The 14231-nt window shown below is 44.2% G+C and overlaps 1 protein-coding gene across 1 annotated transcript in view; it reads right to left on the bottom strand.

Moving 5' to 3' along the window:
• Nucleotides 1-14231, bottom strand: part of CACNA2D4 (calcium voltage-gated channel auxiliary subunit alpha2delta 4) — a 166631-nt gene that overhangs the window by 75173 nt on the left and 77227 nt on the right. Inside the window, exons 26-27 of the mRNA XM_077831393.1 lie at nt 12946-13069; nt 9796-9876 (exon numbers count right to left, since the gene is read on the bottom strand). Of these exons, the coding sequence (XP_077687519.1) occupies nt 9796-9876; nt 12946-13069 (205 nt within the window). The remainder of the gene's footprint in view (nt 1-9795; nt 9877-12945; nt 13070-14231) is intronic.

The raw sequence follows: 14231 nt of genomic DNA, 5'->3' as shown, positions 1-14231 counted from the left end.
TCGGGTGAAATAGGGCAATGCTACAAAACTGGGAGAGAAGAATACCTGAGTCAATGGACAGCGCGGAGAGGATTTAAGTACATAGAAAGGCATGACCCACCTGAAACTGGCCATGTCTTCCAAACACGTTTACCCATGACAAGAATCATGGTATCTTTAAGGAACACATGTAATCAGGCTTTCATTTTTGTGTCTCAGTTGAAAACATCATGATCCAGTTGCTCAAAGGTATTTAAGCTCCTAACTTCCATTGAGCTGAGGACCTGGGCCCATGTTCCTAAGTACACCTCAATGCTGCACCCAGAGTGAATACCTCTGGACATCAGTGGGTACTTCAGTCTCTGTGCCATTTTATTCTCAGTTGGGAATGCTAGCCATAGTTTCAGTTGATGGCAGTTTTTATGGTAATGTCTGTGATGAGAACAATCAACTTATTTCACAGCAGTCTCTGAAGAGCCTTGGATTGATAATAATTTTAAGAGTACTTTATGACCTAGACTGGATTTGAAATGGTGGTTTAGAGGTGAAAGAATCCATATGATATCATCACTCCCCTGGGAAGTCAGCTGCTTCTCAATGGCCAATAACACTTTGAAAGGTTTTATTTTCCCTTCAATTTCAGTGGGCTATGGTAATACCAGGCTATAAAATATTTAGGAATGACAGCATATGGTGCTCTGGGTGGGGAGTAGCATTATATGTAAAAGAAAGCATACAGAGTCAAACACACTAAAATTTTTAAATGAAACAAACTGTATCAAAGTAACTCTGTGAATAGAAATTCCATGTTTGAATAAAAAGAGTATACTACCAGCCACCTAAGCAAGATGGTGACACTGACTGTGCAATGCTAATGGAAGTCAGAGAGGCTACAAAAGTAGAAAGCGTACATAGGTGATGAGTTATATTGGCCCGTGGGGCCTGTGCTCCACCAATATTTAGGAACGTGGGCATGGCTCCACCAATGTTTGGGATTACTGTGCTTTGGGGCCCCCTGTGCTTTAGGGGAACGCGGGGTCCAGGGTGGCCTGGGGGATTAGCTGGGGGGCTGGTGCTGGCAGCAGCAAGCAACCTGGCTCCAGCCCACCCTGCTCCGCTCCGCTCCGCCCCCACTCCGCCAGGTCCCGGCGTTGCTCAGGGGACGGAAGCCAGAAAGAGGCAGGGCGGAGGCTTGGGGGAAAGGGTGGAGTGGGGGCAGGGCCTGGGGCAGCGTGGGGGGAGCGTTGTTCCAGGCCGCACATCCCCCTAGGGACAGCTCTGCATGCATAATATTTTGTTGTTATGGCCACAATAGTTAAGCTTTTGTGTCCATTCTGGTTAAAATCCCCCAGACATCTGCCATCCGCAAGAGCTGGAAGATAGGACTTGATAAAATGCTGTCTTCTTGCTCCACTGCTACCCATGTCAGTTTGAGCTATTACTATTCAAGGCTAGGCACAGACGACCCTGCAACAGTACGCTTTAGTGTGATGAAGAGAAGTGTCTTTCCACCTAGCAATAAGGCCATTCTTATCCACATTCCTAAGGCATGAACTATTGTAACAGAACAATTTGAAAATCCTTTCAGGACACGTGCATAATATATAAATCAAGTAACCTGGATATTCAGCAGTTTCTTAACAGACTTGCCTCCTGTTCTTTTATTCCTCTGGTGCTGAGTCATCTGCACTTGAAAACATGATTCTCCCCTGAATGTGGGGTAGGGGGAGAAAATCTTTTGAAGTGATAAACACCCATTTTTTCATGGTCTGTGTATAAAAACATCCTCACTGCATTTTCCACTTTTATGCATCCGATGAAGTGAGCTGTAGCTCACGAAAGCTTATGCTCAAAAAAATTAGTTAGTCTCTAAGGTGCCACAAGTACTCCTTTTCTTTTTGCAGATACAGACTAACACGGCTGTTACTCTGAAACCTCTCCTGAATTGAAGTTCTAACTCCAAGATGGCTGGCTAAAACACCCAAACTTCCACTTTCCTGAATTCCTGCAACAAAACTCCAACTTCCAGAGCAAACCTCAAATTCAGCTACCTCCACTAACAGATTTCCAAAGGGTTGCTTTGGTTATACTCAATGCTCCTTTCCAGAATATTTTGCTCCCTCTGGAAATACCCAAAGCTCCCCACATCACATTATTGTTTTCAAGCCTTCCTGACTAAGCCATAAACATTAATTGGGCTGAAATGTGGGATTTTTTTTTTAAATTAGGTTCCATAAAAATGTTTGTAAAATAACGAGTGTATGCACTAGCCTGTTCCAACAATACATTGGCCAGCAGAGCAGTAGTGCAAGGTAGGAAGTAAGTTGCACCATGAAAGAGCTCCATAACATACTTCCCTCTGGAGTAAAGGGGAACCAAGGAAGGAGCGTGACTTTCTAAGTCACAGTTCTTTCCCAAGGGTCCTCATGGTGTGAGGCAGCTATGCACTGTCCCTTACCCAGAGCTGAGAGCAAATGTTCAGTCTATCCCTTGTGGGGCATATTATTACCAACGCAGCTCCAAAGAAATATGTAATTAATACTAAACTACTATCTCTAGTAAATCGGATAATATTGGCAAAATTGGAACCTGTATACCTGATCACTGATCCTAATTCCTAGGCCTCCATGGAATGGTTTCACACGAGTATAATCTAATTATTTAATATGCAAGCAGCTGTATATGCATTTTATCAAGTTCTATCTTCCAGCTCTTGTGGATGGCAGATGTCCCACCCCTAGTAGCTAGTCATAGAACCTAGAAAGGGAGAAGCAATTTTTGATTTAGTCCTAAGTGGAGCACAGAATCTGGTCTAAGAGGCAATGATAGCTGAACCACTCAACAATAACAACCATAATGTAATTAAATTTAATATCCTTGTATGTGGGATAATACCAAAAATACCCACCACAGTAACATTTATCTTTACAAAGGGGAACTACAGAAAAATGAGGGTTCTTGTTTGATGGAAATTAAAAGGAGCTCTCTCAAGGGTTAAATGTCTGCAAGCAGTGTTATGTTCCTGTACCAGATATGGACTGCCTACCAGAGCATGCTTCTGAGCAAGATACACACCAGATGTGTTCATCATAAGATTCTTTAATGCTCTGCCACGTATGGCTTAGGTTAGTTTAAATAAGGTATATTACACACAATGCCACTTAGTGGCTGTGGTCAGTCTAGAATCCTCGAGTCGTCTTCTTCTTGTTCTGCATCTGCCACCTGTAGAGTTTGCTCTGTTGATTGTTCTTTCTGAGGGATAAATTGTAGTTGTCAATAGTTTCTATTGAACTCTCCACAATCAGTCTTGATCACATGTGATCTGGGTGACAAATTCTTGTTCTTTATAACAGCAGGAGTTTTCCATCTTTTTTCTCCAACCAATTTGACAAGAACATAGTCACCAGGTTCTAGACTTGGCAGTTCTCTGCATGATGTCTGTTATAGAAGTGTTCATCGGCACTCTTTTCACTTTTATCAGATTTGGTTACTCTCTTCATGTCTAGTCACTTTGGGGATTGGAAAAGAAACTAAATTGGAACAGTAGTTCTGAGTTGTCTTCCCATCTGGCATTGTGATGGACTATATCTAGTAGTTGCTATTGGTGTTGATCTATTACTCAGAAGAGCAATGAATGATCTTCCTTCTGTAGGATTTTCTTGACTGTCTGTACAGCTCTCTCAGCCTCTCCATTTGCTCATGAGTAATGTGGGCTACTAGTAATATGATCAAAATCATATTTCATTCAAAATGACAAATTCTGCTGCAGTGAATTGTAGTTTGTTGTCTATCACTAGTTGTTCTATAATTCCTACATGAGCAAATGTGGACTTCAGTTTTTCAATTGCACTGCAACATGTTTTGTCTTTCAAGTACATTTTTTCTATATACCTGGAAAAATAGTCCACGAAGACCAGGTAATGATGTCATCTGAATTCAGATAAATCTGCAGCTAGTCTCTTCTAAGGTCTGTCTAGGAAAGGTGTTTTTAGACTGTATGGGTCAACATTTTCTCTTAAGTTGATTCTTACTGAATATCCTTTCAAATCTACAGTAACTTCAAATCCTCTGTTGAGTTCTTCCAGTTTTCACTTTATGCCCATCCTGGCTCCCACGCTGCGGCTGAAAAGATTGTTGGTCTTTGATCCTTTGATCACATGCTCTGTGATCATTTGTCTTTGTAAGTTGTTTCTGTGGTGAACTGGCTCATGTAGTTCAGAATACTTACAAGGCTAGTCAGAGCTATGTTAGGTGACATCAGCACTGGGAGGGGTTGGGGGTTTACACTGTTCAGGCACTTGGGAGGTGATTGTAAGTCCCTTCTGAATATTCAGTTTCATTCTCCAGCAGGCTCTGTGTCATCTCAGGTGACTGATCGCAGAAACAATGGCTCTTGGTTATCTTAATATGAGTCCACTCCCTGACTGCTTTGGTGCAGTAAACAACTGCAAAATGTCCACATTTCAGGCATTTATTACACCATGCAGCTCTGGCTGGACATGCATCATCTCTTGGGATATGACCTTTTTCATACCTTGTGCATGTGGGCTGAAGTTTGTCCCTCTTGGTTTGGTAGTTCTCTCTTGTTGTCCCAGGGGTTTTATGATAATGACTTTTAACAGTCATGCTGGGTCTTTTTACTGCTTCTAAGCTAGTTTCTTGTTTTTCAAGTTTGGCCAGTTGCTCTTGGTTTTGCTGTCTCATAAGCTTAGACTACTTTATTATTTTAATAGCTGTACGTGAGCTTAGGTCTCTTTTTAATTGGAGCTTCTGTGAAAGGTTTTATCTGTTAACCCAATAACCAGCCTGTCTCTGATATTTTCATATTTTGCATTCCCCAAATCACAGTTTTCAGCCAACGTATGCAGAGCTCTTATAAAACATTTAACATTTTCCCCTGGTTCTTGAATTATCTGGTCAAAACATGCTCTTTCATAAACCACATTTCTCTGAGGTATAAAGTATGAATCAAACATAGCCAGGTATGTACTCCTAGGTATAAAGTATGAATCAAACCCTTTTATAGTCATCTTTGTGACAGTCTTCATTAAAGTCAAATGATTTAAAGCTAAGCTCTGCCTGCTTCCCCATAGCATAAAATAAGATACAGGTATATCTCCAGTTTCTCTGTGGAGCTGGTTTTCAATTTGAAATCTTGCAAAATACAGCTTCCAGTATGTCCAGTGTGAAAGTTTGTTAAAGCTAACAAGGAGTCCGGTGGCACCTTAAAGACTTACAGATTTATTTAAGCATAAACTTTCGTGGGTAAAAAACTCACTTCTTCAGATGCACGAAAGCTTGTGCTCAAATAAATCTGCTAGTCTTTAAGGTGCCACCGGACTCTTTGCTGTTTTTGTGGATACAGACTAACATGGCTACCCCCTAACATTTGTTAAAGCTGTAATTCTCTGGGGCATTGAAGAGTGGCATGTTGATGAGATCCTGCAATGTTTGTTGCTTTGTTCCTTCTATCTGCAAGCTTTGTTGCTGTTTTCCTTCTGTTTCTTTTCTCCTCTGACTCTAGTTTACTTCTGCCACCAGGTCATGTTGCTGTGCCAGATATAGACTGGCTACAGAACTTTCTTCTGAGTGAGATACACACCAGAGTTGTTCATCATAAAATCCTTTGATGTTCTGTCAGATATGGCTGACGTTAGCTTAAATAAGGTATTTTTCCAAGTGGCTGAACAGTTTAGCATTCCATTACAAACAGCATGGGGGCTATTTAAAAAAACCATAATAGATACTCGGAATAAACGTATACTCCAAATCAGAAAAGACAACAAAAGGACCAAAAGAATGCCACCGTTGATAAACAGAAGAGTAGTGAAGGCCATTTGAGGCAAAAAGGCATCCTTTAAAATTTGGAAGTCAAAACTTAGTGAGGATAATATGAAGGAGCACAAACTCTGACAGGTTAAGTATAACAATGTTGCCTAAGAAAGTATTTGAGAAGCAACTTGCTAACGACGCAACAACTAACAGTGAGAATTATTTTTAAGTACATCAGAAGCAGAAAACCTGACAAACAGGCAGTGGGCTCACTAGATGACCAAGGTGCTAAAGGAGCACTCAAAGAAGACATGGGATAAGAGAGAAGGTCCTCTCATGGGTCAATAATTGGTTAAAAGTAGGAACCAAAGGGTAGGAATAAATGGTGAATTTTCACAATCAAGAAAGGTAAACAGCGGAGAACCCCACAGATCTGTGCTGGGACCTGTGCTGTTCAATTTACTCACTCATGGTTTTGAAAAGAAAGTGAACAGTGAAGTGGCAGAGTTTGCAGAAGATACAAAATTATTCAAGATAGTTAAGCCAAAGCTGGCTGTGAACAGTTACAGGGGAATCTCACAAAACTGAGTGACTGACAACAAAATGGCAGATGAAATTCAAACTGATAAATGCAAAGTAATGCACATTGGAAAAAATAATCCCAACTACACATATACAATGGTGTGTATATTCTAAATTAGCTGTTACTGCTCAAGAAAGAGATCTTGAAATCATAGTGATTCTGGTCACCCCTTCTCAGAAAGAATATAGTGGAACTTGCAACATTTCAGAGAAGGCAACAAAGATGATCAAGGACATGGAATGGCTTCAATATGAGGAGAAACTAAAAAGATTATACCTGCTCATCTTAGAAAACATACAATTACGGAATGATAGAGGTCTATAAAATCAAGAACAGTGTGGAAAAAATGAATACAGAAGTGTTATTTACCCTTCCCCAGAATACAAAAACCAGGGGTCACCCGATGAAATTAATAGGCAGCAGGTTTAATACAAATAAGTGGAAGTACTTTTCACACAAGACAACTAATCCATGGAACTCATTGCCACAGGATGTTGTAATGGCTCAAAGTATATCTGGGTTAATAAAAGGACTAGATAAGTTCACGGAGGATAGGTCCATCAATGGCTATTAGCCAAGGTGGTCAGGGACAAAACCCAATGCTCTAGGCAACCCTAAAGCCTGACTGCTAGAACCTGGCAGGGTAAGACTGGGACAGTAATGCCCTGTTCTGTACACTCCACCTGAAGCTTGGGCACTGGCCACTGTTGAAAGACAGGATCCTGGGCTAGGTGGACCATTGGTCTGGCCCAGTATGGCCGTTTTTGTGTTCTCAACCTCAATAATTATATTGAAAGACTGAAAACTTTGAGGGACAGCCCCTCAAATGGTGTAAACAGTCACAGTTCTATTGACTTCAATGGAACCATCATAATTTACACCAGCTGAGGGCCTGTCCCTTGCACTCTTTATCCAGTATGGATAAAAGCAACCTTGGCTGTGCTAGTGATCTTCTTACCCAGTATCAGTACAAAATGCTACTGTAAATAGGACACTAGCATTTTTACCACCATGTCATCTCACTCTGATCACAGAGGAGAAGCAGAGTCTCTGATGGATTTCAATGGCAGCCCATCTACTTTAAAAAAAAAAAAAAGAAGAAGTAAGACTGATGGAAACTGAAAAAAAATCCTTTGAGTTAGAAGCTACACCTAATGGGCCGCCGAGTCCACCTTCCTGGATTATATCATGTTTGATTTAATGATCTTAAACAAACTTTGGTAGATGGTAGTCAACCTCGGAATGTCTCTGGTTACAGTGACTCTATAACCTGTTTTGGTAGCTTGTTCCATTACTGAACTGAACTGTTGTTCAAGTTATAAAATTTCCCCTAACATTTAAACTAAATTTTCCTAATTTTATCTTAAGCACAACAGAAACTCCCAAGAGACACCTTAAATTACCTCTGCAGTTTCAGCGGGATGTGGTAAGTATTGTAAATTGTTTAGAATTGCTCTGGTTAGTTAAACAGCTGTTCCAATTCACCCCAGAGGTGGCTGCATTTCAGTGGTAAGTACTGGATAATTGTAGATTTTATATAGCAGTTTGGGACCTTTTGGAATAAAAAGCGGGTGACCCTACCAGCATCCTAAAGTCAGAGGGCAAGGAGCTCATTGGATCTGGTAGTGAGTTTCAGCTGACCTGATGAGTTTAATATTCCCCAACCCACTAATGTCATAACCTGTATCTAAAAGGTGTCATGTAAGATATCAATAAAAAGCTAATGCTGTACTGATCATTCATATTATTGTGTGTATGGAGGGCAAATTCACCATTACAAACATCTTGGGAATTGTGTTCTTGAAGTGTGCCTGCCAAGCAGGGCTAAAGTTATATCCCACCCTAGAAAAAAGAATGTGATCCTGCCCCCAGAGAGGTATTTCCAGACAACGGGAATGCAATTTACGTATCAGGTAAACAGGACCATTGAACCAAGGAGGGGAGGATACAACCATCCAACATTACAGCAAGGGGAGGAGATGGCAGGACACAGATCAATCTGCATTTTAGCAAACACCAGTGAAAGGAGAAACCATCATGAAAGCTCCTTCACCAGGAAACTCCATGTTGCCTTCCTCAGAGCTTGAATGAACTTTACTTTGGTGGGTAACTTTCAGAAGAATCCATTTCAAAGGTGCACTGGACTATAAAGAGAGGGGCAAAGAACACCAAGTTATCTTTCAGCTAAGGCAAGTGAACCGAGTACTTTGGATTTTCTGGGAGATCCTGACCAGAGGGGTGGCCAGCCAACTTGCTGGAAGGTAGATTGATAAGGAAACTAACTTGAACAAAGGCTGTAGCTTGTTCTGTTAAGTCTTAGCCTCTAGAAAGCATTCTTATGTGCTTATAACTATTTCTAACTCTATCCTTTATACTTGAACTCACTTAATATCCTCTCCTTTTGTTAATAGACTTGTTTTATTTTGAATCTAAACCAACCCAGCCCTGCATTTGATTTAAAGTGAATGTTAACTCCAGTTGATGTGGCAAGCTGCTGGGGACTGTACCTTGAAAGGAACAAACAAACTATCTCTCTGAATGGTCCAGGAGAGAATTGATTGCTGCAGAACACACGATTTTGGGAAAGTTTAGGACTGGGGGCTGTTGGGACCATCTTGCCACATGTAACTAAGGCTGGTGGAGGCCGGAGTGTGGCAGCAGTATAACAAGCAGGCTGCTGGAAACAGAGCGCTGCACCAGGGCTGCTTAACACACAGACACTCAGCGTACGCTTGTCTGCTGACTGGAGCATCCAGTCAAGCAGCTACAGCAGAAGAGCATTTTGAGGCACTCAGGGTTACAGGGCAGGCAGTGACACAACCCCTTCCTGGTCTGGATTGCACCCCAGAACGTGACTGGGTGTTCTATACATGTGAGGTCATTATCTTCCAATAGCACACATGGAACTCAGTGAAACTCATTCAGAGGGAGCAAAAGGCTCAGATTTACAGGGAATGGCGGGAATTTACAGGAGAATTTCAAAGGCGGCAGAATGCCCACTCCATCAACAAAGGCTAGTTTCCAGCTCTGCTGATATTGGAGGTACAGGCACATCTCATTCTTTTGAAACTCAGCATAAGCGCCACAAATACTTCGTCAACCCAAAGGCAGCACAACGATCTCAAAGCTCCAGAACTACCCGCTGTGCAAGCTTTCTGCTCTACAGTCAACGACTGCACCAATCCATAGACTCACAGATATCAGCACCAGAATATTCACCCTGTTAATTCACCAATTCCCTCTCCCTGTGCCCAACGCAGGACTGAGCCATGCTGTATATTTCCTAGTGCTTTGTCCAGTCCAGTTTTCGATAACACAAGTCATGTAGTTTCCACCACTTTCCTAGGAAGACAATTCCACAGGCTAACAGATCTCACTGTAAGGAAGGTTCCTCCCTGCAAGACATTGTGCCACCCTCTTATTCAAGAAAAAAATAAAAACCTGTTCTTGGCAGTGCCTACCTGCAGCAATAGCTGTCTTCCCATCCACAGTCACAGCAACAGATGTGCTCACTGTCACCACCTCTGGTTTGCCACCTCCCTCTGTCAAGACACAGATTTAGCAGATTCAGTTACTTTCCCTCTGTTGCCAGGGACCACACACAGGGGCTCTTTACTGTCCACAGAGAAAAACCACTGAGATCACTGAAGTAGCCAGCTCTGACATGGACTGGGTGCGTGGGGGGGGGGGGGGGGCACGTGATAATAGTGTACAAAGGATGCCCCAACGTTGAAAAGCTCAATTCTAATCTCAAGCCTGCATCTCCCAGAGCACTGAAGCATCCTGATTGGCAGTTCAGGAGCCCAGATTTCCTCTTGGTGGAATGGCCCATGAGAGCAAGGATGTTGCCCTCAAAATAAGAAAGTACATACCCCCTGAGAAGCTGCTACAAGACTCAGCCAACCTTCCTGCCCACCTCAAGTTTGTTTACCTGTCTGAATAAAAGGGTTGTGTCATTACACTGTAAGGCCAAGTTTAGGGTTCAGTTAGACCTATTTAAGTCTAGAGGAACGACACACAAGTAAGCCAGTCCTTCTTCCTCCTTGTTTTCTGGGTGCTAGGAAGCCTCAGAGCGCATTGCACCTCAGGCCACTTGTGCCTTTCTGTGTGCATGGCCACTACGCTTTCTCCTGCTGAGATGCTATAGGTTAACTGCCCAGATTTTCCCAGAATGCACTGGTACACACACAACGTTTAGGCAGTGTTCTATGAGTGAATGCACAAACATGGTTCAGCTATTATTCTGAGGCATAAAAGCAGGCACAATTCAAACAGTGGACTAGATTATGCCATTTATAGAACAGCTCTGTGTAAAGGGCCTTGTGGCCCCTGTACCCTGTCCCAGAAGGGCACTGGGGAAGTTGTACGTCAGGTAGGCATAGCCTCTTCTGGGGCTGCACATGTGCATGGAAGACAGCGCACTAAAATGGAGCAGGTTGCTTCTGCTGGTGCCCCAGCCCCACTCTGTAGGCCAGGATGGAGGAGGAATGAGGCCATGACCTCAACTCCAACAGGATTCTGGCCCCCTAACTCCAAGTAAAGGCCATCACAATCTGGCCCTGTGTATGCTGTGCCACACACTGGATACAAAAACCATGGTTGCCCATGTAGTCTGACCTGCACCTGAGGCAGTGTGCCATTTCCTCAGTTGAATTCAGTCATTTTAGTCTGTAACTATCCTAGGGACAAATTCCAGTTTTGTAGGTTTTTTCATTTTATTGGATTTGCTTGAAACAAAAAAAATAGGGGCTGTGGTTTCTTTTTCACAGTTACCAGGGACATTTTGAAGGTCAGTATTTCTGAGCATATTTATTCTGCCACTCATTCCTTCGCGACATACTGTAGAGTTCAGTGCTTTACCCCAGCAGATGGAGTAGTCCTTTGTCCTTCCCCCCAGTCCCAGCATTTGTCATTGTCTTAGTTCTGCCTTCATCATTCTTGTTGGTGTCTGATGCGTCCTGAACATGACATTGTAGCTGCATTATGTGTTTTAGCCTGAGGTTGTGTGTGGATTTCTTTGACTGAAGTCAGACTGACTTGCACAAGGGCACTGCACGCATTGAGAGAAGCACTTGTGAAACACAAGGACTTTCCTGCCAGATGATGTTCATATGCTTTGAGCCTGATCCTGCACTCCTTGTGAACCCAAAACTCCCTGTGACACCTGTGGGGAATTCGGGTAGATGGCAAATGCAGGATCAAACTCCCTAGAGGGAGGTCATGTGAAGTTCTTGGTCCTGCTGGGTAACTCATGTAGAAACAGGAAGCGTGATTGTGTGGTGAAGACCCTAGACTGGGACTCATGAGATCTGTGTTCTATTTCCATTTCTGCTACTGACTTAATATGTGACCTGTTCTCACTGTTCTCACACTGGATGTTGATAGGAAGCTACTACAAGGATGTCAGGAAGTCACACCCATGCGGGGTGCCAATGTCTGACTTTCTAAGCCCTGCTCTATTGCAAAGAGCAATGAAAGTTGCACATAGTCTGGCAGAAGATGCCTCTTGCCACAACTGCCACCTCTGCTCTTCACTCGAGTGGTTACTCTTTAAGTGAGGTATACTTGGGGGGGAGGGAGGAGAGGAGAGGAGAGCACGGATGGAAGGTTTAGTGTGTTTTCTCTCCCCCTCCCTTTATATCCTGGTTCATCTTCTGGATCCCATCTTCATTTTCTTCTCTGTGCTGCTCACTTCCCCTCCCACCTACCCTCCCACCACAATGCTACAAAAAGCTTTTACAGTGAGAGCGCTGAGCTCCGTGACAGTGCCTGAGTGCAGGGGGCTGGGGAAGAGCACAGAGGGGATTTCTGCCTCCATTGCATGAGCGTCACATAGTATTTTGTTCTGATTTTTCTTCTTGTGCTTTCCTGTCCTCCTCCACCCTGGCACAGGTCCCTGCAGGCTCTGGAGATCACATAAGGGACAATCACATCCTGAGCACAGACACAGCAAAGCTGCTCATCAGCTGTCACTCTGGGACTCCAGGGGGTGAGGGGATGCCTACCTACACTACAGAACCAGCATGAGACTCAGCGTATTTGGTGGGGACCATTGGCATGCTTTTGGTGAGGGGAGTGAAGTTCCCCCTCCCCCTGTGAAAAGCTCATTTTTCCACTTGGGAAAATTTTAATGGAAAACCATGAAAAAGTGACTCCCGGACAAATTTCGCCTCCTCCCACCTGGCCCCCTGCTCACGTCCTACTTGACTGCCACTCAAATCATTCCAGCCATCTAGCCTGCATGTCCTTCCTCTACTTTGCCTCACAGCCCTTCCCATCTCCCCTCACTTGATTCCTTGTCTTCCCCTGCCCAGCAGACTCATGCATCTTTCAGCAGCCCCATCCATCCTTCATCTACTCCAGGCCCTGCAGCCCTCCAGGCACCCATTCTTCACCTCTCCTATCCATATCTTGCTGTGAGGCGTCTCCCTCTTTCTGTTCTAATAAGCAGCCTGAGGATGGCTCTCACCATCTCCCCTCGTGTAAGAGCTTAGTCTTGCAGGAAGAGGATAATAAGGTGAATGGGATGGGGACAGGCAGTGGGGGACTGTGAGTGACAAATTTATTTTCTCCACCTCCCTCCTTTGCTGTAGTGCTAAGGCCAGGGTTACCTGAACCCTCTTCTGAGGTGATGCTGTAGATGAAGTTCCCTGGAGGATGCTCTGCTGCTCGACGATACCACAGGGGGAAGTGATCCATGGTGAAGATACTCTCCTTGTCCCCCAGGGTCAGGAACTTCCTGTGAGGAAGAAAAAAAAAGTGAAAATTGCCACCTTCATCTGGGACAGGGAAACCTACATCTCCCTCCTCAGCTGCATTCAGCACAGTGCCTGCCTGGGGGGATGTTCTGCACTTAGCATTGTCAGGACACCAATGCAGCGTCAGGATAGTTACAGGCTGGTGACATACTAAACTTACAGTCAGATAGCACCTTTCACCCCAAAGGACCCCAGAGCAGTTTACAAACTATAGGCTGTACACAGGCTTCCGTCAGTTCATCCACTGCTGAAATGCAGTCATTGCTGGGGTGGAAGGTGGCTGCTCTTTAGCAGCACACAGGTACACCAGGTACGTGACAGGGCAGAAAGTTAACTGTGTGCAACAAACTGCAGGGAAGAACTGAGAGAGACAGAAAGACTCATGCAAGCACAGTGGTTGGGAAATTATGGCTCCCACCCCTTCTTTCACAAGAAGGGCTCTAGCATTTTTAAAGAATGAGTTGGTTGGGACAAGTCATAAAGTCAAGATGTCCAAGATACTTCACTGGTGGTGCTGGGGATGTTGAGTGTGTGTCCTATACGTGAGCCATTGGAAGAAATCCACATTTGGAGCTGCATGGAAGGTTATCAGAAATATATTTTCCCACCTGACTGGCAAGAAATTGGTGCCTCCTTCCTCACTATTACAGAACGGCCTTTGCCTTCTAGGCCAGATTATGGCAATGGCCTATACCTAGAAAGCTGATCCAGCACACTGCAGCTCATCTCTGAGAGACACACCTTGGCAAGAGAGTTGTGTGCAGTGCCCTACATGGACTATCCATCACACCCCAGAGTTACTTTAAATCTGAGTTGTAGTACTGATCTACAAAGCTCTCAATGGGCTGGGCCTGACAACCACCAGGACAGTCTCTCTATGCCAGCAGTTCTCAACCAGGGGTCCAGGGCCAGGAGCAGCTTTCAGGGGGCAGGGGCACCGGAACAGGGGGACCAAGGGGTCATGGCCCTCCCACTTTTGAAAGTTGATGGGCCTGGCCATTCACTTTTCGTCACAAACCTGGCACCCTCCTCTTCCCCCCAAGTCCCCGCTCTCGGCCCGGGTAAGAGCAGCCCAGGGAGCCTGGGCAACCATGGGGAGCTGCGGATCCTCCACCTGCCCAGGGTGTGGGGCCTGAGAG

The sequence above is a fragment of the Eretmochelys imbricata genome, chromosome 1, assembly GCF_965152235.1.
Source record: "Eretmochelys imbricata isolate rEreImb1 chromosome 1, rEreImb1.hap1, whole genome shotgun sequence".
NCBI classification, from domain to species: domain Eukaryota; kingdom Metazoa; phylum Chordata; order Testudines; family Cheloniidae; genus Eretmochelys; species Eretmochelys imbricata.
Note: the sequence above shows the minus strand (reverse complement) of the source record. Positions and strands in the feature narration are given on the sequence as shown.